The 26,138-nt window shown below is 37.8% G+C and overlaps 1 protein-coding gene across 1 annotated transcript in view; it reads right to left on the bottom strand.

The window, feature by feature from the left end:
- Positions 1-26,138, bottom strand: part of GALNTL6 (polypeptide N-acetylgalactosaminyltransferase like 6) — a 437,607-nt gene that overhangs the window by 78,436 nt on the left and 333,033 nt on the right. Inside the window, exon 5 of the mRNA XM_071432077.1 lies at positions 3,153-3,338. Within this exon, the coding sequence (XP_071288178.1) occupies positions 3,153-3,338 (186 nt within the window). The remainder of the gene's footprint in view (positions 1-3,152; positions 3,339-26,138) is intronic.

Here is a 26,138-nt window from a genome sequence, read left to right as displayed (position 1 = left end):
GCTTACCTGCCGTAGCGTGTTTCTGCAGAACTTACTTCTCAGCCTCCAAAATATTTTAGACATAAGGAACCACAGGAAAATCTTGTGTTTTGATAAAACCAGGGTGTTTGTAGTTGTGTACACCAAAAGTAACTGTAACTGAAAACAACTGTGGCTCAGCTCCACAAAGCCATTTAGATACCCTAAAAGTACTGAAATAACTCAGTCTTTCTTTGGCCTAAAAGCTGATAGTTCATTCTGAATATGTAAGTTGGATACTTAAATAGCTCTGAGAACTATCTGTAAGTGATTGGTCTTGGTTCCTCACCCCCCTCCCCAACCTCTAATTTTTCAAGGTCTCATTTGGAACAAAACCTGGTTTGGAACAGTGGAAACCACTGCTCCTCTCAGCAGAGACTGCCAGTCCAGAGCAGGGCTGAACCATGTACCTGCTGAGGATTTTTCACTACACATGCCAGATTCAGTCAGAGCTAAAACAGGGCAGCTTCAAAGCAATAAACACTCTACATGTCCTCTGTTGTGGTTCCCTGAATGACCTTTCAGTCACATGCAGTGCTGAGTGAATCACAAAATATGACTTCAGATAAACACTTGAAAACATACATTAACTATACTATTACTAGCAGCCAGGTGTCATCTGATTTCAGTACAGTAAATATATGCCATCTCAAGTTTATAAGAAAATTCTCTCATTCCTTTAGAAAAACAGCACAGGGAAAATATACTGGATGTGTGTTTATTTTCTATTTGTCCTTTATGTAATGCTCTACTTTTTCTTTCAAAATAAAACAGATTTGATTCTGGGCTTCAGTATTCCTCAAGACTCATTTCTAGATCCTCTGGCTGGTTGGTTATCTACAGGTATTCTACTATATGTGGAATGAGGAAGATTTCATTCCTCTTGACAACAGAGGGGCACAGATGCAGTTGCTCTCATCTTTCCAGTTTTCTGGTTTGAGGCTGAGGGTTCAACATCAACTGCAACCTGGCTGCAATTGTGAGTCCTTTGATGCCAATCTATTTCTTCTTTGGTTTTTACATGGTGAAATCTAGCTAAATGTATGGAACAGATTATCTCATGGAAGATCATATAGGCTAGGGGATCAGGCCCAGCCAGGATGGGTTTATGAAAGTCTGGTCCTGCCTGACTAACATTATCTTCTATAAGCAGGTAACCTGCCTAGTGGATGTGGGGAAATGGATATGTGGGGAAATGGATATGTGGGGAAAGGAAATGGACTTCAGTAAAGCCTTTGATACTGTCTCTCAGAGCATTCTCCGGGAGAAGGTGGCAGCTTAGAAAGGTGCACTCTTGACTGGATAAAAAAGTGGCTGGATGGACAGCCCAGAGAGTCGTGGTGAATGAAGTTAAATCCAGTTGGTGGAAGATTGGAAGTGTTGTTCCCCAGGGAATCAGTACTGGGGCCAGTACTTTCTAACATCTTTCTGGATGATCTAGATGAGGGGATCAGGTGCACCCTCAGTCAGGTTGCAGATGACACCAAGTTGGATGGGAGTGTCAATCTGCTGGAGGGCAGGAAGGCTCTGCAGAGGGATCTGGACAGGCTGAACCAAGAATTGAGGCCCTTGGGTCCTAACAACCCCATGCAGTGCTACAGGCCTACAGATGCACATCTGGGAAGCTGCCCAGAGGAAAAGAGCCTGGCCTGTAGGTGCTGTCTGACAGTGGCTGAACATGAGCCAGCTGTGCCCAGATGGCCAAAAAGGCAATGGCATCCTGGCCTGTATCAGCAATAGTGTGGCCAGCAGGGATTGTCCCTGGGGCAGGGATTGTCCCGCTGTCCTTGGCACTTGTGAGGCTGCACATCAAGTCGTGTGTCCAGTTCTGGGCCCCTCAATACAGGAAGGACATTGAGGGGCTGGAGAGAGTTCACACAAGGATAATGGAGCTGGTGAAAGGTCTGGTGCACAAGTCCTGTGAGGAGCAACTGAGGGACCTGGGGTTGTTTACCCTGGAGAAAAAGTGGCTCATGGAAGACATTATCCCTCTACACAACTGCCTGAAAGGAGGTTGTGGTGAGGTGGGGGTTGGTCTCTTCTCCTAGTGATAGAACAAGGGGAACTGGCCTCAACTTGGATTTCTCTCTGCTCCTTTATGACATTTCTGCTTTACATGAAGACATGGAGGTTATTTTTAAAAATGCAGATGTGTTTGAGGGCAAGGAGATAACAAGGGGAACAACTGCATACATGATTTGATATGAAAGCTAAGAAGGATAAAAATTTGGAATTTTGTGTATTATCTTATTACTGATCTGAACAGAAACTAGTTAATAGTATTTTTCTTGGTCTCTACTGATAGCTCATTAGAAGAATGCACATGTTGCTGCAAATGCTTTATCAGCTTACTGTGTGGCCCAAGAGTCCCAACATCAGAATTCAAGGAACAATAACCATTAATTAGCAAAACCATAACCTTCTGTGTACTTACAGCAGACTTTTTTAATGAATACAAATTTCTTTATTAGGCAACTCAGAAATTTTCTTCGGTTATGGTAGCAAAAAGCACTCACTTTGCAAAGCATATATACTTTGCATGTATATATAGTGTGCAGAAAAGAGACCATTATTTCCAGAAGTGAAATCTTAGGCTACAACAATTGAATCCTTCCATTCCTTTAACTAACGGAGCTTTGCTGGCTGCAGCTGGAATCCAGCAAAATAGTCAATAGCAAATCATTTTTTCTGAGCTTCCTGTTGTGGATGCTATTGCTATTGGATTTAACACTGAGGCCTTGGATATATTTACAGCAAAAACCGTTTTAATGCAATGTGGAAAACTAGGAAGGAGTACAATACCTGCATAACAAACCCTTTCAGGTCTTTAGCAAGGACATAACATTATATTAGATATAGCAGTGTATTTAGTAGTAGTAACAATAAAATAAATTGTAACTACTATATGCTGAAGCATTACTGAGAGATTTTACAAATTCTTTTGTCTCAAGAAACAAAATGCAGCTGCTCACATTTCTTGGAGTTCTGTCTCACACTGACACTTCAGACAGATCAGAACTTCAGCAGAACTCCAAACACTTTGACACAGTGTATGTCTAGCTTACTGGGGGACACAGCTTCAGTTACTGGGTTTTTGTCTGTTTTTAATGCCTGATGAATGCTCACGCACTTACTGAGCAAGGGCGGCAGCCAGTTCACGTTGACTTCGCAGTGGGAATCCAGAAATGTCAGGACCTCTCCTCTAGCCAGCGAGGCTCCCAGCAGCCTGGTCCGAATGAGCCCTTCCCGTTTCTTGGTGCGCACTATCCTCACCTTGGCAAAGCGGACCATGTATTCCTCCAGCTTCTCTTTCAAATGTTCTAGAAAGAAAGGCAAAAAAAACATCAGCAGTGGCGGGCCTGGAGGAGCCAACAGAAGGACAGGTTGGTGTAAAACCTACAAGCTGCTTATCTACTTCCATCTTTAGTCACTTCAAGTCCTCCAAACTCTGCCATAAATCCTCCTGAGATGGTTCAGAAAGTGCAAATATTCTCTCTTTTATCACACAGAGGAAGACACTGACACTGTGCCACAGTTGTTACTGGCAACCTGCCATCCACAGTATAATGGCCAAAACAGCTGCAGGATATTCATCCATTCTCTTGCTCCTGCAGCCCAGGGCCACATAAACATTCTGGCGTGTCATTTTATAAACAGTGACATTTCCAAGTTTCCATTTATAAGTTTCCTATATGAACTTATTGTGAAGTACTATGCACAGAAATAAATTTTAAAAATAAAACTAGCACAATGAGGTTGTTTTTGTAATGGGAAGGGAAACAGATATGAAGAAAGAGCTTAATAGTTAGATACCAGCATGAAGCACACAGACAGCTGACTTCCTAATAAAATTAGGCTGAAATGCAGAGTAGTTGATAGGTTCTCTGATCTGCAAAATCTGGTTCTGTTTGTATCACTAAACATCATCTTTGGGAATATTTTTTCTTCTGACAAGAAATGCACACTAAGAATCATAAAAAAACCCAACAACAAAAAACACCCTACAGTTTTGCCTCTTCCTAAATACATCTAAAACACAAGTACTGATCTTTTGTTTTTGCTATAACACCTCAGCTTGCCACTCATTACTTTGGAAAAATATGATAATTTCATTCATCAGGAGAAAAGGGAGAGAAAAGCTTAGTGTCTAATAATTAAAACAGTTGAAAGCTACATTTAGTGATGCTAAGGATTGCAAGCTAAGTCTCATGGAAATGGCTTTGTCAAGTTATACTTGTTTCTGATATCAGCTACTAATTCTTTGGACTTTTATGGACAGCACAGGCCTTGTTCCTGTTCTTACACCATTACAAATTGCAAGAAGTTTGCTGTGGACTAGCCAAAAGGATTTCCACTTAGCAGTATCCCGGAGTATATAATGCAGACATACAAATTTAAGGCAATGAGCAAGTAAGTCACAGCACAGACAATACAGAATCTTGTGCAAAAACAACATTAAGCTCCAGTGAAATAGAGCTCCCTCCACATGTTGATTTTCATCTTGCTATTTTCCTAGCTGACAAACACATACAACTTTCCAAAGCTACCTGCAGATAAGGAAGAAGCAGAACATTGATGTGTACTTAGTGGAAGAGTACTACACAGGATGGTCCTTTATACTGAGGAATCCTGATGCACACTTGCACAGAAGAGGGACTGGGAACATCCCACTGCAATGACTACGGAACAGGTTGGGGCTTCTGGGAGGAGAAACACAACATTTTGGAGATATCATGAGTCAAGACAGAGGTTTATGCTCGTTGTACTGCCCAGGAGAAGTATTAGGTCAAGTGAGGAAAGCCAAGTCTGAGACAATAACATAAATAATGACATTCAGATAAATATAGGAAGTTTTCTGCTCTGTGTCTGACTGTAGAATACCCATTTAAATTCCTAAATAAGAAGAAAAGAATTATCCCTTTCCCCATCCCATTTCACTATTTACACTCATTAAAATTCCAATAGTAACAATGCCAAGAGATGTTCTGTGTCTTGAGTGGTGGGTTTTGTATGACCAATCATATTCACAGGACAAGGCCTGTATGCTACTCTAACTCACTCTAGCTAGCAGCTACAATTCAGTTTTGTGACGGAACTGAGGTTTATTCAAGCCCTGGATCATTTTGTGCCCACAGGCAAAACTGTTTAAAGTGTATATTTATTGAACTGTTTTTCTGTTTTTATGAGCTCCATTGAGACTATTCCCATAGCACAGAAATATAGAAGAAGGGAAATAGACCTTAAAAACAAAGATACAAAGACCTTGCAGGTAATATAAGAAAGTCAGTTAGGGCTGTCAGTCTGGATTTTTTTCTATATTGTAAATTGTATCATCTAACAGCCATGAAAAATGAAAAAGCTCTAAAGTGACAGGTTATTATATATTTCCAAAGTAAATCAAATCTAATCAGTTAGGTACCATAGGTTCTGTTAGTCCTCAGACACCAGAAATTTCCTGCAGTTCTCGAAGGTCACCTAACCCTTCTCCTTTTCCATCCACAGGTCTTCAGTTTGTTTGCACTGAATGGTGCATAGGGACCCAGCACCAAGAGCAAGGCCACACTGCTGCACATTGTTCAGACAAGCACTAAAAAAGAACTGGGTTGCTCAGCCAGAACACACCTCTCCAACTCTGAAGCAGCTGCTAAATGCCTTGGCTATGGCACAAATCCCCCATCATCACCTGCCTACCCTCAGAGATGGGCTCACTGATGACACTCTGGTTGATCGAGGAGTTGTCCAGCTACTACATAGCTCTGAATTTCATTACGTGTCAGACACAATTGCTTTACTCCTTCCTGTTTTTAGGCAGTTTCCCTCTTTGTAGGTGAAGGCAGCTACCAAGAAAGCAGCTAAATGCTCTGATGGAGAGAAGCAGGAGCCTTACTTGGACAATCCAAATTGTTTGTGGTGCTGGTAGGCTCTCTGGTGCCTGCAGGCACACAAGTTGGCCTCCACTAGCTGGGTGTCACAATGGTTACTGCCCTTACAGCAGGCAGTTTGAACATGGCCACCACTGCTGTTTAAATGAACTAATACAAATGCACCTTTTAAAAGCATTCTGATTGTTATCACTTGTCTTGAGCCAAATTAATTCACTGAAATTCAGTCTCATGCAAAGGAATTAATTTCATTCCTTCCACATCTTTCAGTGAGCAAATTCTGAAAGCTGAGTGCCTTTCTTCTCAGGAAAACACTTCAGGGAGAGATGATGTAAACTATCAAATTATGATACATTCTTTTCTGTTCTTATATCAATTGCTAAATAACAATAGAGTTGAATAATATGATTTGATTGTCATTTGTGGTATTGGAGCTTGAAATTTATTAAATTGATGGTAGTTCATACCGTTCTTTCATTGCTTTAGATTCCTTGCAAACTCAGGAAAAAGGTCTCTCAAATTTTAATTTTTTTTTTCCTTTGGCTGCAATTCTGTGGAACAAACAAAAGCTCTGCACCACCTTCCTCCCTCTCTCTCAGATATCTCTTCATGCATTTTAGACAGCATATCACCTGATTTGTGAAGAACTGCATTAAAACACCCAGCACATCTTCTGATGCCAGAATTACATATCCCAAAATTATTGTCATCTATTTAATTAGTCCAATGACTGAATGATTTTATCATTTTCTCCTTGTTGCTAAGGAACGAGTAGAAAAAAAGCAGAAACACACAAATAAAATTTGCACATCTTTTTTACACAGAATTCTAAATGCCTCCTCATTTAGACATATCTGGAAGTAGTAAGGAAGAAAACAAAAGTAATGACTTGTGAATTTTATAAAGCTTAGTTAGGCAAGTGACATTAAAAGACCAGGTCTACATACAAACCAAAGTATATGGATTACTAGAGAGACATAAGGTATCTACATTTTATAGACCAGTTACATGTTAGTAATATCCTAACAGTAAGTCATGAAAGAGTCAAATAGAGGCCTGCAAGAGTACCTACTCTATCTTTAGTTTTGAGATGTGGCAAGGAAGGTGGTTTGGGAATTTATTTGGGAAAAAATTCTCAATAACTAAAATAGCTATAAAAACATCACAAAGTGTTTAAGTTCAATGTCCAACTCCAATATGGTTGCGAGAATGAAAATATCTTAAGGTGAAGGAAACAAATTCGTTTTGGATCCATAACTACTGATCTTTTAAACTTAAATCATTACAAAAGTGATCTCATACTCTAATTTGTCCTACAATGTCTTGAGGCACTATCTGTTTCAAATTTTACCAATCTCTAAAAGCAAAAATAAACACAGAGTAACAGCCAGAGACAGTAGAACAGTATCAGTTTTAAAGAAAACTGTAGTATTTTCTACTATAAATATAAATACTAAAAACATATATTTCATTTAGAAATTCATTTTGATTAAAAAATATCAGTGTTTGTGATTACTAACAAATTTAGATTTTTAAAATCTTGTCTTTTACCAAACCTATTAGAATAAACTTCCCCTTTTCACAGAACTCCATAAATTTCCCTCACAGAAGAGAACACCAAATGTTTTATTTCCTATAGTACAACTGCATTTTCTCACAGATCCCAACTATTTTATTGCTAATCTGCAGAAGAAGCATCTCACACATAAACCCTGTATGTTATACATACACATTTACAACTAAGCAAACTCAAGTAGACAAGTAAACATGCATGAATCAATGTTAGCACAAAACTGTAATTCTAGAGAAATTATTTTAAAGAAATTATAATGCAGTGTGTAAAATAGAAAGCAACCCGTAATAAAAAGACATTTAAATGTCCAGAGGACAGCACATTCTGCCCATTCATTACCAAAGGAAATCAGATTTGAACAGATTTGCCATGACAATAGAACAGGGAGATAGGATGGTTTAATTTATATTCAGTAGAATTACATAAATTCCACTTTCAAAATTGGGCATGAGAGAGAAGTCAGTATTTAAATTCTACAGGAAGCTATAAATGGTACTTTTTGCATACAAAGAAGCCAAAGACCCTTCCATTAGATATGGGAGCAAATATCTAATTCATAATTGAAAAGAAAATACATCATACTTTTCTTTCCAGTGCTGATCAGATGAATCCCTGAAATGTAAGTTTGACACATGCCAGGCACCTGCTAGGGCAAGAGCTGGCACAAGGGTGACAGATAAAGAATAATGCATGGGCAAGCTGTTTACAGGCTGTCACTGCTCTGACAAGTGATGATAAAGGGAAGCATTATGTCTCTTCTAGTGGCAGCCTGTAAACAAATTCTCCATTGTAATTGCTCTGCATGGGCCTCCTCTGTCTTCATTTAAAGTCTGGAGAAGTTTTTCCAAAATAATAGCAGAGACACAATTGCTTAGTCATAATAATTAAAGATCTACTCAAGCAGAATACCTATTTACTTAATTTGGTGCCCAGTAATAAATTGGAAACCAGGGTTCTGCCTTTGTCAGGTAAAAAATCATGTAATAGTAAAAAGCAGAACTGAAATTCTTCTCTCATGTTGGGATGCATACAGAGAGTATTTCATTATCACATTAGTACCCATGTTACCATGTGACAAGAAATGTTCCTCCGGGGTTATTGAGAATGAGCCTGGGAGACTTAAAAGATTACATGAAAGCTAGAGCTGGTCTTCAGGATGTGCTTGACTGCAGTATGGACCATGAAAAAGGAAGGAAAATACAAAGAAAATAAAGCATTTTGTTAAGCTCCACTTCAGTCCAGCCAGGCAAGTCCACCCCAAATCTTTGCCTGTAACAGAGCCCTTCTCCACGTCTGTAGCACCTCAAATTTCTGCTAGTACAAAAAGTACTAGCAATTTCTGTTAAGGATCACTGACTGGCAAATTATCAAATAATGAAGAGCAGCAACAGAGTCTGCTAAATGCCTGGATAAACAATTTTAACTAAATCTGTTTATTTCTAATCTGAATTGACTGAGAGGTATGTAATTCCATGCTCTGGAATTCCCAACATGAACCATATGAAAATAATCCAAAAAAACCCCTTACAGTAATAGAAAAAGTATATTGGCCTCTCCTGTTATCTCAGCACAGGAATATGGGAGGAAACAACGTGGCTAAAATTATAGTTGTCTGTGGCCTTAGGTCAGTAAAACAATACACAAACCACCATTTCTCCTGGTGAAAATTAAAGCAGTAAAATGGCTATTTTGCCTTGCAACATACACAAGGCCAGCTTCTTTGAGGCCACCTCAAGATGATTTTTCTCTATCTTTTTTACTCTCTGGCTAGCAACAAAGATCTTTGTGCCAATATGCACAGACAAACCTGCAAGTACACTCATGCTCCCTCCATGGCTCTCATAGTGAGAAGAACTCCATCACTTCATTATGTTCCTTTCTGCAAGATGGGATTATCTTCCCAGGTAAAATTAGTGAGGATATCATCCTTTTCTTTCCTGAAGCCTTGAGCATATCTTTCTCCCAGAACAGCTTAATCTTTTGATGACTGACTTAAGCTTGACAGAAAATACATAAAGGAAACTGAGTGGCCTATGGTTATTCAGTTATTCCTTGTTTTCTGCTGCAATTGACAAAATAGCCCTCTCCAGTGCATTGCCATTCTTTTTACTTTCACTGCCTGTGTGTCTGTTACCATAAAAACAATCAGTCTGAATACAGAATACAAGGTGAGCCTATGAATTTCAGTACATCATATTCCTTTCTTCTAGTTTCCCTCTAAGTTTCTTATTTGCAGAAGGTTGATTGGAAGTGCTGGTTAAACACAGAGTGATTGCACAGTCTATACCAGGTCAGCTGCCACTTTTCATAGCCAAGTCAAAGTCTACAAGAAGGACAAGTCCCCTGGTTATAACGCTGAGTAAACTAATCCACTGCTGCCCTACTGTTCTTGTGAATAAGTCTTTTGTAAAGTCCAAACTGAATCTTCCAAGCTGCATCCTGGGGTTATTGCCTCATACCATCTGCCAGTATCAGGAGGAATTTAGTTTTGTCATCTCTGCAATTCCCTTTCAAGTTACTGTGGGCAGATGTTAGATCATCGTTTAGCTACTGCTTTGCCAGACTAAACAAGCCCAGGTTTGTCAGCCTCTTCTCAAAGGTCACATACTTTTGTCCCATGACAGTCCTGCCAGTCCTCAGCTAAGCTGACTCCAGCTGTAGTCCTCCTTGAATTGCAGAGCCCAAAACTGGATGCAGAATTACAGCTCTGTGCAGAACCAATGGTGTAAAAAGCATAATTTAATTTTATCCGATTACTCTCATCCTAGCATAGCCCAATCCAGTTTGCCTTCCTGGTGATACAAGGTGAACACATTCTCCTATTCACTTGGTACCCACAATGACCTCTGCAGGTCCTTACATCACACCAGCTAGCCAGTTTGCATCTTCACTGGAGTTATTGGAGTTATTCACTTGGGTGAAGAATCTACCACTCCTTGTTGAACCTAATGAGATGTCTTTTGCCTGATCCTTGAGCTTCCTATATTATTTAATGTGTCAATTACTGTCTCCATTTTTGTACCATACACATATTTACTGAGGGCATGTTGTCTCATCATACAGGTTATCAGTGTCTAACATTGACCTCAGTATTTACCTAAGCTGTTCTGCCAATTAGTCCTGACTAAGGAAATCTGGAGGAAGGATGGGGAACTTTTCCATTGAACAGATTTTAGCATCTGATCCATAGCCATTCCAGACAACAAAGAAGTTCCAGAAGCAGACAGGTAGTGTGGAAACTATTTGGTGTGGTAAGTTCTGATACAGACTGATAAATAAAAGAAAAATTCGTATCTACTTAATAGCAATTTCCTAAGAGCCATCTTATTTTAGCCCTAGATAAACCATTCTTTCCAAAAAGCTTTGCCTGTTCCTTCCAAAAAGCTTTGCACACCTAAGACTATGATCACTTGACATCACCATGTATTTATTGCTGATCTGGAAGTAGCACTGCTTACAGAAACTTGTGCCAAACACTCAGAAACTTATTTTGGCTGTGATGTTTGGGTTAACTGGCTTGAGTCAAGCAAAAATGCAATCTCTTTTTTCTCATATTAATAATGAGTCAAGATAAAATGCAGTTTCTTTTTCTGATGTTAATAATGACTCAAAGTCCTTGCATGATATACTATAAGGCTGTGGAGAGTATCCTGAACGTGCAATTGTTCTGTTCATTCCTTGCACTTCAATGACTATGAACTCCCAGACAGCACCCTCATTTTGATGTTCAATTTCAACTACAGCCTGTTAAAGTTGAAAGAATCTCCAAACTACATAGTAAATGCACATTCTTTTGCTACAACCTGGAAAGGTCAGCATTACTAAGAGTAAGAGGCTGAACAGCGCAGATGAATACAGCTTGATTTCATTCAGGATAGACTTTAAGGTAAACTTCTCTGAATAAATCTGTTTTGTTGCACATGGGCTTTCATATAGTCATGAAAGGAGTGATGGGGACTGCAGAATCTGTGAGGCAAGCTGGATTTGCTGAGACTTCTCCAATGGTAGAGACATTCAAAGATCCTGGTGCTCCTTTGTTCCACTTCCCTCAGCCCAAATAATTGTGACTTACCAGTCATTCTGTCACCAGCAGAGAAGTGTCTTTGTCAACAAGATGAGTGTTCAAGTAATTGAACACCTTGATATGAGGTGTGGTGACTGCTTACACAGATGTCATGGAAGCATCATTAAACTCTTGAGGTACTTTTTCATTCAGGTTTTTGAACAGGAAAAGAAGTGAAGCATTTCATTTTTAGGCTGCAGTAATGCAGCACAGTACATCAAACCACCTCCTCAGCATCTAGGGCTGGTTTGATAGCTGGTTATTAGAACTGACACAGCTCCAAGTTTTCCTTCCTTATAAGGAAACAATGAAAGATTTTTTAATGTATTTATTCCAACTCCAATTGTATGAGGTAGCTCTTGAAACTTTCAATGGCACTGTAGTATGGCAGCATGTCTTTCCTACAGCTGATAGCAGGCTCCTTCATTTGCAGAACATTTTGTTCCCTGGAATTGCTTTACCCCAAGAGCAGCATGGCTGATGCAAAGAACTTCAACCAAACTGGGAAGAATTTCTTCATATAGGTCATTCTCTGAATACAATTATGTAGCACAGACCTGTCAAAAGAGTGACCTTGCTGCATTAAAATTTGATTGTTTTTAACAGGTCTGTTTACTACAGAGGTATTTATACAGTGATTTGTCCCCAAGGGAAGTATATTGTGAGGTTTCTTCCAGGTTGCAAAGCCAATTAGAAGGTTATTTGGAAGTGTATCCATAAAAGATAAACTTTCCTTGAGATCAATACATTACTCACACATGCTATCCTCTTTCTTTCACACTCACAATTCTGCATCCTGACAATATTGATTCTTAAAAATCGTAAATGATGACCTGTCAAGCAGCACTTCTGTTATGTATTTTTAACACTGCAAACAGCCTTGCAGATTTTGAGACCTGTATTTTGACTGACATTTTCTCTGTTTTGCCTAAAACTATCTTTGACATACTTTTAGTTCTTCCTCCAAAATATATCACTAACTTTTGCAATAGGTGCTGTCTCCAGAGAAGAGTTTTCTCTCATTACACTCTTTTTAACCTCTCAAATGCCAAGGAAAGTTTGTATTGGAGAACTGGTAAAACACCACTGTGAGGATGGTATTGGCCTTATATTTGCAGAGGACAGTAACACTGGTTCTTGGGAGGACTGGAAATAGGAGTCACAGAACACACATAATTACTTTTTAAGTGGCATCAGATTCTGGTACAGCTCCCTACATTGAACACTTATTTCCCAGAGTAATTCTACTGACATTCTAAAGTGTTGCAAACCTTAGGCTTGACTAATCTGAAGATATTGGAATATGGCCATCTACTCACAGAATCTTTGAATAACCTCCTGACTAACTGAAAGCACTGTACTTCTGTAGCTCTTTTCCATTCTATGTGCTAACCATCACAGGCTGGTCGGGTCCTAAATAGAGCTTGAAGTGAGTCCTTTTCCTCAAGAATTCAGTGAGGTTTTTTCCCCGAGTGCACAGGACTTGTGATGTAAATAAGATAAGCCCTTGAAATACACTTTGAAACTCAGATTTCAAAACACAAAAGAGATCGTGGGCAATATCTTATCTCTTATCTTTGAAATGTGATATTATATCAAGAATATAGTAAAGTTGTCTTCCAACTTTTGTACTGATATTTTTCTTTTTAAAAATGCCCTCTCTGACAGAGGAACTGGAGTTCTGAGGTACCAAATCTTTCCTGTGGAGTGATGAATTTACCCGTGCTCTGCATAGTGCAACCGGATGAAAAATGTAGATGTTCAATGAGGTTTCTCTGACCTACTGAAAGAAGCCTCAAATTCCTAGCAGTGCAAATGCTAAAAGCATGGAGCCATACACGTCTAATTATCCTTTGTATCTCCTGAGTTCTATTTCCTACAACAAAGCACCTGGCAATACCGGACTTTTTTTTTTTACAGGTGGAATGCAGACCTTTATAAGATCCAGGAACACTTATTGATGAAGCAAGTATCTAGTTCCTTCTCTCAATTGCTGCATTTCATCATCTAAACATTTTCTTCTTGTAGCTGTTATTTCAAGAGTTTTTCCTTTTTCAATTTTGTCCAGAGTGGAAATACAACTCTTCTTCTGATACTTTGAAATGAAAAAGTTTCTGGTTTTTACCAAGCTACAACTGTAGTTCTCAAAACTGTTTCAATCATTTAACTGCAGAAGTTAGCCCTGTTAGTTGCATAACCTTTGCACTTGCTGCTATGTCGAGGAGCACAGTGAAAGAAGATGGAGTTATTATTGCTGAAGAGGTTTTCAGAAAGCTGCAGTTCATGGAAATTCTCTGACAACCTACTGGCAAATAAAAGCAATGAATTTATGTTTTTTAGATTAGGTCAGGTTTACCCCATTTCATTATTTGAGACAAACAGTTTGCTTCCAAAATTAGATCAATTGAAATCTTACAGTGAAAGAGTTGTTTTGGTTACATACTTTGAAGTATGAGAATTAATTAGCAAAAAGGAAACCATTTTCTGTTCACAGACTATCTGCTATGATGATGTTCCTCTACATAATGAGGCAAACACTGATGCATAATTAGGCATCTTCTAACATCAATGTGAGCTATTAATCAAACAAGAACACCATGTTTTATCATGGATATAGGGATCCGCTTTTCACTTTTTATTTAAAACAAGAAAAAGAATAAATAAATGAGCTGCTACATAAATCAAGCTTTAGAAAGGGAGACATTGAGTTTTTTCTTTTTTTTCCTTTGTAATGTTTTTCTCTCTTTGTTTTAAACATTGAACCAACCTGTCTTTTCCTATCTCTCTCAGTTGTCACAACTGTTCTACAGGATCAGTAATGCTCTTCACATTCTCTTTAGTCTGGCAGGTTGCCTCATTAAGGGTAAGAAAGAGAAAGACATACTGAATATTAAATGAACATCTAAGACCTAAAGGTTAACTAATTAAATAAATAAATATTATATTGAATATTAACAAGTAGATCCAAGCTCCAGGCAGCTTTCTTACAATGACAAAGGGATTAGGCTCAGACTACACCCACACATTTCTATACATCATATTTTGAATACTCCTCCACCACTCTCCCTCACCCAAACAGCTGCCTGTCTAGCAGCATCAAAAGACAAAGGATATAGCCTAGTATTTTTTACTTTACATGGCAACAAAGTTCATGGTACTATAGTAACCTGTGAGTACAAGGAATAAGGATGGCATGGACTGTTCCTAATCTCTCTGGAAAACAGAGCTTTAGGCTTGTTTCATCTTCCTATAGATAGCCACATGAATCCAGATTCAAACACAAGGCTTGGTACATCTGGCTATACATTTTATTTGGATAAACACATAGTATTGTCCTAGTGATCTTTTCATATCTGTCATAAGTAAAGGATTAATGGACTAGCCAGTATCAAGTGAGAAATAAATCATTGCCATGGACATAGCTTCTTGCTCTTAGAAAGTGTAAAGCTATTTCAAAACTGGAATGGTTATATCTGCTTTACAGCATTTTACTGATCCTTAAAGATGGACAAAATGCTGTAATTCTGAACACAATTGTCACACCTATATTACTGTTAAAAAAGCCTGCAGATTATGGATTTAATAGGGAACATCACCTTTGTATTTCATATTTCCTTGATATTTCCTCGACATATAAAAAATTACCCTTTAAATTTACAATAGAAATACTTGAATTTAAGAAATATCTGAATAGGAAAACAAAAGATTATATAATTTTCATTTTAAAGCACTTTTTACTGAGTATTCGGTAGACTGTCATTATCTTGACTGATCCAAGACATTCCACTGGTCCTGACCAGAACTCTATGTATCTTCCCCTCATCACCACCTTTTCAATGAACTGGAAGTGGTGTTCACACACTGTGTGTCACTCACACTTCTCCCCAGTTTTTTGCTGGTGTGAGGTTTCCCACCTTTAGCAGACCAAGGTTTTGTTTTTTACAAAAAGGTGCAACAAAAGGAGCGGGAAAGTTACTGCCATTCCCTGTAAACTTTTTTTTTTAATCTATGTGTCCTCTGCACAGTTGAAAACCAGCCATGTGAAGATTTACTGCTGTAAGCAAGCTAAGTGCAATGCAAAAAAATCAGGGCAGAAAATATTCTCCTTGGAAAAACTTTTCATTGTGTGAGTCACATTTCAAGAGATGTACTGTGCTACCTACAGATAACCTCCTCCAGCTACTCAGAATTACACAAGCAGCAGTATCTTTCCAAAAACCAGCTTACTCATCTCCATGGCAGCTCCAGCAAGGGCTTTCCTGGGAAAAATACAAGTATTTTTGCATTTAGCTGTAGTTTGATCTGTAGAGTTGATAGTTTTTTCCCATGGAAATATTGCAACCACATATCTCTCTTTTTTCAGGTTTTGTTTAATTTTTTTGTAACTTTTACCAAAGGTTTGCTTCTTTTCTGCTTCTTGTAAGGGCATAGCTTAGGCCCAAATAGAACAATTAGGAAACAAATGGAATAGGTACAGGCAAAAGCACAGACAAGCAAACAGAGTAACTGCCACCATTGACCCATGTACCAGTTTTGTAACTGTTCTCATGCAGTGAATTTTTTAGAAATTATTGAAAAATTGAGAAAAATGGAATTTTCTAGATTTTCTAACTTTTTTTATTACCTAAGACATTCCTAGATCTATTTATCATTATCTGGAGTGGTAGATGCTTATCAGACTATGGAATGTAAACTGTGACAGCACTTCAACACCAAGAAATGTGTTTAGCTTAATTTTAAAGCTACCTGAGAGCTGGAGCTCTGAATTCTTTCTAGAGTAATGTTTCTGTGTTCATATTTTCTTGGAAGCAGCTGAAAGGAAGTAATAGCAACAGAAAAATAACAGAAGAGTTAATAAATCTTACAGTGGGCAAAGCTGAATAGAGGAGCACTATAAAACCCAAAACTGTAGTAAACCCCATGGACCTGGGTAAGGCCCCATGGAGAACTGGACAATAGGAACTGCTGAGACAGCAAAATAAGTTCCTGTCTCTCTGACCCCCGCCCCAAAGCTTATCTCTGTAACCCTATAGGCTATGTTACCTAACCCTTACTATTGGTCAAGTTTGAATCCCCCTTAACCCTATAAAAGGGGCCTACTTTAGCCCATTTGACAGAAGAAGAGCTGTCGTTGGAACCTTCGCGGCCTCCCTTGCAATAAACATCGCTGTGGAACCCCAGGGCGCTCCTTCTCCTCTCTCGCCGTCTGCTGCAGCCTCAGCCAGGGGCACCCTACCTTAGCAAGCAAGAGCTGAGATCTAAGAGAGCTGATACCATATAGAGCTGGCAATCACCCAGCTTGCCAAGGGGGTTGGCCCGCGGTGTCGGCCTCGAGCTATCCGAGCTTTTGGGCACCCTGCCTCCCTGAGGACTGGGCTCCCAGGCCATCCTGCACTGCTCGATAATAAGGCCAGAACAGAGGCTTTATTATACAAAACAGCAGATACCACATCAGTAAAAGGTGAAATAAAACCAGCTACCAATATTCTGATATGGATATGACTTCTATTCATACCAGACTATCATTCTGCTGTAGGGCTGGGCTTTTAGTGCTGCTGTAAAGAGCACACTGTATTTTAGCAGTACATCCTGTAATTTGGCTCACTTTGCAGCTTGGAGCCAAAGGGGAAATACTTAAAACTCAGACAAAAGAACCCAATTTTCAGAAGAACAGCTGGAGATGTTCAGAAGAAGGATACAACATGCTACCTGCTTTCTTTCACTGACACATGTTCAGGTTGCCATGAAGAAATTCTCTCTAGGACAAGAGACTCCCTCAACAGGAAATTTCCCTTGGTATGAAGGTGATGTGCTTCATTTATTAAGATTACCAGACAACTTTTTTAAAGTAAGAGTTTAACATAAGTGAAAATTTCAGTTCCAAGGGAAATAAAGATTGAAGGACTCATTTAGGTTGAAGTTCTCTGGACCACCCAGTGTGGCATGGCCAAGCACTAGCAACAGTGCTTTGGTGCTTTTTCATAAAAACTCAGTTTTTATAAAAAATAATTAAACACATCAGGACATGAGACTTGTGCTGTGTCTTCAACTTATTTTATCTTGATTTGCTGTATCTGTAAAATACATAAGGAACATACACCATACCTGCAACTTGCTTAAAGAGCTGATGATTATTGTCCAGCTTGCCCTAGCTCTAATACCACAATTACTGGTGGGAAATTGGCTACTGCTTATTCTGTGTTCCTAAGCTTTAGTTACACTATTTGGTTTTTTTTAGTTGCATTTTGTTTAGCTGTGTGTTGCTGCATAGTTCTCTCCCTAAAAGGAAATTATAGCATCTACAGGGAAGGATTAAAGAACCTAACAAATCAGGCCTGGGAGGAAAAAATCCTCATCCCCTACATTGTACTCCTGATGGCAAAAAACCGAACTCGGTGGAGCAGCACATAAGGAGGGTGAGCACATCACCAGAGAAAAGGGTAGATAATAAGATGCTGGCTTAAAACTACTTCAGTAGCATCATTAATAACAACAAGGAATAATTAAATAATTTACATAAGTGTAAATACAGTTTAAATTGCACTAAGTTAACTGACTGTGATATCTTGATTAGGCAATTAAAGCATTAGATCAACAGTACATTTTAATTCTTGGATACAAATGCGTGCTCATTCGTTTAAAATTGTATATAAATTGTATATATAACAGCACACTTACACCATGCTTTTTGAAGGATCTCACAGAATGTGAGAATATCAAAAATAATTCAGTTTCCTTTGAACATGTCCTAGAAACTTCTTATAATATCTTGTTTCAATAACCCTACTGTGTGTTTTGTTTAGCAACTACTCCAGCAAAACTCTCCAGAATACCTTGAAAGCAACTAAGTCAGCAAGGCCAGTATTTCATCTATTCGTCAATGTCAATATTGTTTTTACTTTTAAGGCCCTTTGCAGCCTCCAAACACCAGAGCTATCTGTTTCATCAGACAACAGTTTACCAGGGGACTTAGGGCTTGTTAATGTAAGATTCAGTATCTGCCATAAGACTGAGGAAGCTTCACACACACAAGAAATTGCTTTATACATTTATCAAATTTATGAAAATGCACTTTGTTTTAAGCCAAGATCTTCTGAAAAGGGCTTCCATATAATGCAGATAATTTGTGAACTATACAGGGAAAGCTTCAGTATATACAAAAGAACAGGAGGTAGATATAAAATATAAAGCAATTTGATTCTCCACATTTGATGGCTCAGATGAGCTTCACTAAACCTCAGCTAGCCAGGCACTAACTCTCTGACAGCTGCTGCTCACCAGGGCTGCTAAGGTACCGAGGGACCCCAGCTGAGTCCCTGTCTCATCTCACTTTTCCTGGATCTCATTCTGGGGACTGTGAAGGGCTCAAGGTCACTACCAAAAGGAGCTTTAAGAGCTGCTGGTGTAGCAGGGAAATTTCTGACTGCAGTGAGCCAGTGTAGCCTAAGGACTGCACAGGGCAGCACAAAGCCTTTAAGCCATTGCCCCCAGGTAGCAACACAGACATTCTGCCTGTGTGTGCATACACACGAGGATGGGAGCTGACAGCAGAGGGGAAACTCACTCTCTGGGAAGCTCCCGTCTCACTCTGGGGACTGGTTAGACAACAAAAGTGAACAAATTACCATCTCAGGTGGCTAAAGCAGAGAACAAATGCTTCAACTCAAACTCAGGGCTATTTATTTGGTAGGAGCCAATTTAATACAGAGACTGAGTTTTTCTAAGTATTTCTGTTCACTTTGGAGTTTTCACCAAATTAATTGTTAGGCTACAGACATTTCTTGTTTCAGTGAAACCCAATTTGCTTGTTTTTCCCAAACTTCACCTATGTTTTGAACATATCTGTAGGGAATAACTGGAACTTTGAATCTATTGTATGCTTCTGATTAATTTAGTCTTGTTTTTTTTTTCTATAGGTTTCACATTTTTTCATAGTCTCTCTTCCTGAGCAAAAATGGATTGATTGCAAAAAAAAATGAGAGGGATTTTAAAGTCAGTTAAATATATATTCATAGACTCTACATTATTGCCATTATAGATATGTTTACATGAAACTAAAGAAAAAAATTAGACTGTGGGCACTGTTTTAGGGGAAAACAACAACACTTGTTATTTTTCATTACTATAAGCTAAAATTAATTTCCTTTTCATATTTCTGACTGAAAAGGTGATTGCCTCAGCAAAACAGAAAATGGTTACTAACGGTAACTTTGTGAAACACTTAGTTATTCAGCACTGGAATAACATCATGTATTGCATGTCATGTAAGACTTACTAAAAAGACTCCCCAGAACTTTTTTTACCTTTTAATATTTCATAGTACTGCCACATGCACTTTTAAACATCCAATTAATTTTTATGAATGTTCTGATTTTTTTCTGAAAACAAACCCAAGATGAATATATGTACTTTTAAAAACGGTTACCTTGCACTGAATTTCTCCTGGAAAACTTTAGCTAATATAGCAAAGCACAAATAGTCATCTGATTCACAGTATCATTTCTCTCAGATTTTTCTGTCATCAGTCATGAAAATTCTGTATAAAGAATGACTTATTTGTTTTCTTTGTGTTATACATCCCAGTTTGAAACAATACAGCATATCACCAAGCAAAATACAGGTGTCTAGGCTTTGGATTTTTTCTTTTTTTAATTTAATTTTTTTCTATATCACTGATCTATGCTTCCTCAGTTTTCATGTCATTTAAATGACTTCCCTTCTACCTGGTTGCTGCATTTCCCCCTGTAATTGCCACAGGAATACCTGCTCTTGAATCCAACCTTCCTGCAGGACAACATACAGCTGGAAAACTGTGACTGCTGTTACCACAGAGCAACACTTACAGGAAGCCTGGAATGGTATGCCCTGTGGCAGCAATTCAATTACTGCCTTTTAGAACTGAAAAATTTCTCCCCAAGTATAATTGAGATCCTATAAATGTCCCTGCTGAGGGAAAACTGCAAAGACTGCTTTCAAAAAGACCTCACTGAAAGATTCATGTTCTTTTTACTTTGTACAATTCATCTGTGCAAGGATAAGTTATGAAGATACGCTTTAGCAACAATTCCTCACATTAAAACTTTCAGACAGCTATGAATTGCACACATTAGGCAGGAAGATTTTTCTCCATAATGTAAAATTTTCCCAGTTCAGCCACATGTTGCAGAGCACTAGGAAAAGAGCTGCCATTTATTTAATCTCTGAAGATCCCTCTGCCATTTTATCTGAAGTGAGAAGAATTAATGGTAGTCAGTCAGGTGCTTTTAGAAAAGTTTCATTGCTTACCGTCGTGAGTCCTCAATAAAAAATATGGCTAAAATAAATGCAGAAAATCCTTTAACAAGAAATAACCATGTCAGATAAACTAATTTTTAAGTAATGGCCAGAATCCTAAAGCTCTTCAAGCATTGAGCAGTCCTTGGTAACAACGAGAGATAAGTACTGAAATACTTTTAAAACTCTCATTAATAACCAAAAAAACCGTAAGAGGTAAAAATATTCTAATCTCACTTCCTGCTATTTTTATTCAGCAAGTTCATTTGTAAAAGCTACCTGAAAAATTGAATGGTATACAATTAGTGAGCAGAATTTATCACTGCAATGGCTTAAAACCAGTGCATGAGTACTGACAACCAAAGCAGAGTAACTCAGATAAGGAGGAAAGTGGTGAGCAAACTCAGAAGTTTGAGTATTGCTATTAATCTGATTGCATCATGACATTCTGAATCATCTATGCTTTAGAGTTATCTTCCTTTATGAACAAAACATAGTAGTTACTAAAAATTCCTTCACATGCAGTTCCTTCACATGCAAACGTTTTGCAGGTTTTTGAACTGCTTTGTAGGTAACAAGTAGAAATAAAGTGTGCACACCCACAGCTTCAGGGAGATGAAGACTGTGAGGACATACTACAGTCAGACATGTTCAGCATGTTCAGAAAAGGTTTTGTAATTTTTCAAGTAAGTTTGCAAATGTTACTGGATAATACAATCCAGTAATACTAATGTTATGGAAGAAGTTAATTGCTGGCAAAACGTACAAAAAGATAAGTGATCTGTGATCTTCACAGATCTCAAAAGAAGAATGTTAATCTGCACATCCCCAGCAAAATCTTAGAAGATTCTCTTCATTAGAAGAGATAATTACCACTTCATGACTCATGACATTCAGAATTTATCATCTTTTATCATCAGCTAGCTTCCAAGCTAGCTGCATGTGTTATTGAGATTATTATCACTCTGACTGACACTGTGGAAATCTTTCTCTGGAACTGTTTACAGCCAGCCAGTAAAATATATTTTGTTGGCACTTATTCAGTGGCAAAAACAGGGGGAAAGAGGTAGAAAATTAACAGAAATATTTCCTTTTTCTCTGGCTGACCATAACCAAGTTGTGGTGACCAAAAACTATTCAGCAAGTTTTGAGAAAAATTTCAACAAAATAGTACATAGCTGCATTTCATATGCCATCACAGAAAGGATGTTTTTATAGCCTCTGATATTTAAAGTGCAGGACTAAACATTTTGGCCCTGCTTTAACACACCCAACTTACTGTTAAAATAAAATCACATTGCAGAAACTCTTTGGTCAGAAGTAAGTGTACTGTAAGAAGTAAGTGTACTTTAAGCAAAGTTGGCTCAATATCTGCACAAATTAACAATCTGATCCAACAGCTTTAACTCTGACAAAGTTTCTATGGATGCATCTAATGTAGTACAAGGAAATTTAAGTAGAAAAATGACTTTTTGTCATTAGGCACTATTAGACTTGAAAAACCAGTAAGTTCTTCTGGCCAATTTGGCCTTAGTAGAGTACTTAACATGCTGTGTCAGCATTTGTGGCTCACTCATACTCAGCTTGCTGAAAGTCAGATTGTGTGGGGGACAAATCCAATTCTGGTCTATCCCTCCCTCTTCCTTATTTTGAACCAGCCTTCTGCAGCCCCTACCTGGGTAGATGGAAACCAGAGCCCAGAGAGCAGTAGCTAAATGATCAGGCAGTAAAATCAGGATAAAATCAGCCATGCACTCATATCTTTATGAGTCTAGGGATGTCTGGAGCTCTGAAATCTATTTGACCCTGGCTGGCTGTGAAGGCTGAATATAAGATCATACTAAGTCTAGCAGATGAAACTAGTTTTACCTAATAAAAATTCCAGCGGTTATTATTTCTGAACATTGGTCTATGGAGAATTCTAAGTATCAATATGATTTGAATTTTGCATTTCTCATGCTGGGAAAAACAAGTAAACAAATAAAGTAGTACTCCAAATTTGAATTGGACTAAGCTTAATGAACATAGAATCTGTTTCCCAATATGACAGTTTAGATTGGTTTTCCAAATTACTGATGTGCATTGATGGAAACTTGTGAGTCTAATGACTTGAAGCACAACCTTCACTATCACATTGTGTCTTATGCATGAGGAAGTCACTTCAGGAAGAAAGGATCAGAATAAGAAAAACGAAGTGAAATAAGAATAAATCTTGGCACTGATAAAGTGCATTTAACAATGGGATTTAAAATAGAGGCCCTACCTATTAAAAATCCAATCACGATGCAGCTATTTAAGCACTGACATGATAGATGTTTATTCATTGTAGGCCCAAATACTAACTTACAAATTTGATTGTGCAAAACCTTCTTTGCTATGTAAGGCTCTTTTGGGTGTGATTTGTAGCTCACTTCAGCCCAAGTCTCCTAAGTTTTCTACAGAGACTCACTTTTTCTTCCCCTCCTCCCTATATATTTAGTTCCATGATGAAATATTTCCCTGCCCACATTTGCAAAAATAGACCAGTTTGTGGACTGAACAAGAGGAGTTCATAACTTCAGTCATGATATGGGTCTGAAAGGGGAAGACTTAGACCCTAGAGGACAGAGATCTATGATGTTTGAGCTGGGTATAGGAAAAGAAAATACTGATAATAATGATAATACAGGACAATAATTATAATGGTGTTTATAACGAACATAATTTTTCACACACTCTGTAATAATAGCAGAAGTTACTAATCATTTCAGGGAATACTATATTTATCCCCTCAGCAATCTCTTGCATTGAGTTAAAATGCCCAAACCACACAATATTCAAAGCTTGAAAAAGGTCTTAAGTAACTTGTACACATCATGCATGGCATACACAGAATTGGGAATGTGTGAACTAGAAGTTTTAGTAGGACATTAACTTGGGATTCACGTAAAGTTTGGTGGTTTCTTCTTGTTAATTTAAACCTTTACAGTTTTCATCATATTTGCATTCTGTACTGTACATCTCATACAATTATCTACACACTCATTTCTATTCTAGAACATTACAATTTATGTCCAGCTACAACTAACAATGACTTATGAGGGATGAATAAAATGTTTGCTAACAAGAAAGGCAGAGGATATGAAACATCTTCCATTACCACAATATTTGGAAAATCTGGTGTGATCCTGCAGGCTCATCTTTGTTGAGACAACCATGACAAGACTTAATCTTGCAGATATTTATGTTCAATCTTTGCTTTAGTAATCTGGATAGTCTCTGGTAAATGGGACTTTATTGTTTAAAGTTAAGACAATTTTAATGAGCTTACAGTCAGTGATAAAACTAAGAAAACAAAAATCAAACCCAGTATTAAGCTTTCAGAGATATTCTTTAAACATTCTTACTCAAGTTAGCTGAAGAATTTCATAGTCTACTGCTCAGTTGTGATCTGAGTGATCAGAGAACAGGCTGATGGGCACTTGAGTCATATTGATTGAATGTCATGAGAAATCAATTCTGAGAAGCTCTTTCAGTATATTTGTACAATAATACATAATTTAAAATATGTAACGCACACAATGTCAGAAACTGTTAATGCTATTCCAAAATAACAGAGATCCAGGTTAATTTCTAATTTATGAGAAGAACACTCCTGAGAAGATGACAGCAAGTTTTACCAAGTTCCTACCAACCATTATTTTATGCCAAGGCAGGAGTCTAAAACTATGAGACTCAAAGGACACAAGATAAAATCCAAAAACAAGAAAGAGGAAGAAAATTATTAAAGCTGTTGTTGCTGGTAGTTTCTTTTCTTTTCAGTCTCTTTGTGTAAATTCTTTTAAATAGTACACGGGTAACTTAGTTACCCAATGTCACTCATGGCAAGAGAATCTCTGATACTTTAGGAAAATTATATTTACATGAGAATTTCCAACATCAGTGTTATGTAACTGTGACAGTCAAAGAGTACAGGGGAAACAGAGGTTTGCAATATAGATCAGATCTTTCATTAAAGTAGGTGATATGAAAAATACAGCTTTTTTTCAATTAGGTCATCAGGTCTACACAGAAGTTGTTACATAAATAAAATACATATTAATAAAACATAATCTCACTTTAAGGAAGTGAGCAGGATGAATTCAAGTTAGCAGTCTATAATTTGAAGCAATACACATCCAAGGCATTTAGCAACACATACTTGCAAAAAAACCCTCCGAGGTTTTAAAGATACCAAAACAGTGTATTTTTAATTTCTTAGGTAACATAGTCCTGAAGTGACCTATAGAAGATAACTCATAATTCTTGTATTTAAACAAGGTAATGCTTTCCTCACACTTTGAAAAAATAGAAAAATAATGAAGAGAAATTCAGTGCTTGCTAAATCACAATAGCTCAAACATTTATAGACATGAAAGACTTGGCATGAATATTGCTGTGAATAATTTAAGCAGCACACAAAAATTCCAAGGATTGAATATGGACCTATTAGATTAAAAGATCTTTTGCTACCAATGTTAGCAAGGGAAGTTCCATCCCCGAGTAAGAAAAAATAAACAGAAACATGCAGAAGAAAACCAGTCTTTGAACAGATTGTGGGTGATCCAAGTTTATGAGCAATCTGCTATAGACATTGGGTTAGCAATATTTTACAGACAAAATAAACACTGTGCAAATTTGTTTCAAGGATGGTTGTAAACCTCACAGTGAAGACAAAGAACACAATTACTACTTGATACAGCCAGCTCCCAAGAAGGAACTGTCCTCATGTAGCTACAAAAATACTGAGGCCCCTTCTTCCACACCTTTGAGGCAGCACATCTAAGCTTCCTTTGCACTCATCATTATAACAGCATTTCACAGTTATTCCACCTCCCAACTAACTAGAAATAAAAAAAATTCAGCACCTTGCAATATAAACCATGTCTAACGTGAACGTTTACACACGTTACAAGCTACTGAAATCACTACTTAAATCCTACCCTCACAGTGTATTTTAAAGAAACAAGACAAAATACAAGGAAATGGCGTAATTACCAAAAAAAAAAAAAAAAAGACAAGTTTGTCTCAAAGCTTAGAGCAATTGCATGTTATCAAATGTACTTAAAATAAAAAATTATTTGAAAACTAAGTAAGAAGGTGGCTTTTGGGATTCACTCTGAATGCTTAAGATTTACCCAAGGTGTGAAACCTTGAGTTTTAGTCCTCCAGCAATGGACCTCTCACACAAAGCAGGAAGATTCAACAATTTATTACAAGAACCGTAATGTTTCATAATTAAGGATATTTTCTAAAACTCCAAAATTATGAAAATTTAATCATAACTGAGTTCCTGGTAAGGCAGGAATAA

The sequence above is a fragment of the Agelaius tricolor genome, unplaced genomic scaffold (assembly GCF_023055355.1).
Source record: "Agelaius tricolor isolate 1412-34295 unplaced genomic scaffold, bAgeTri1.0.p SCAF_8, whole genome shotgun sequence".
In the NCBI taxonomy this organism is placed as follows: domain Eukaryota; kingdom Metazoa; phylum Chordata; class Aves; order Passeriformes; family Icteridae; genus Agelaius; species Agelaius tricolor.
Note: the sequence above shows the minus strand (reverse complement) of the source record. Positions and strands in the feature narration are given on the sequence as shown.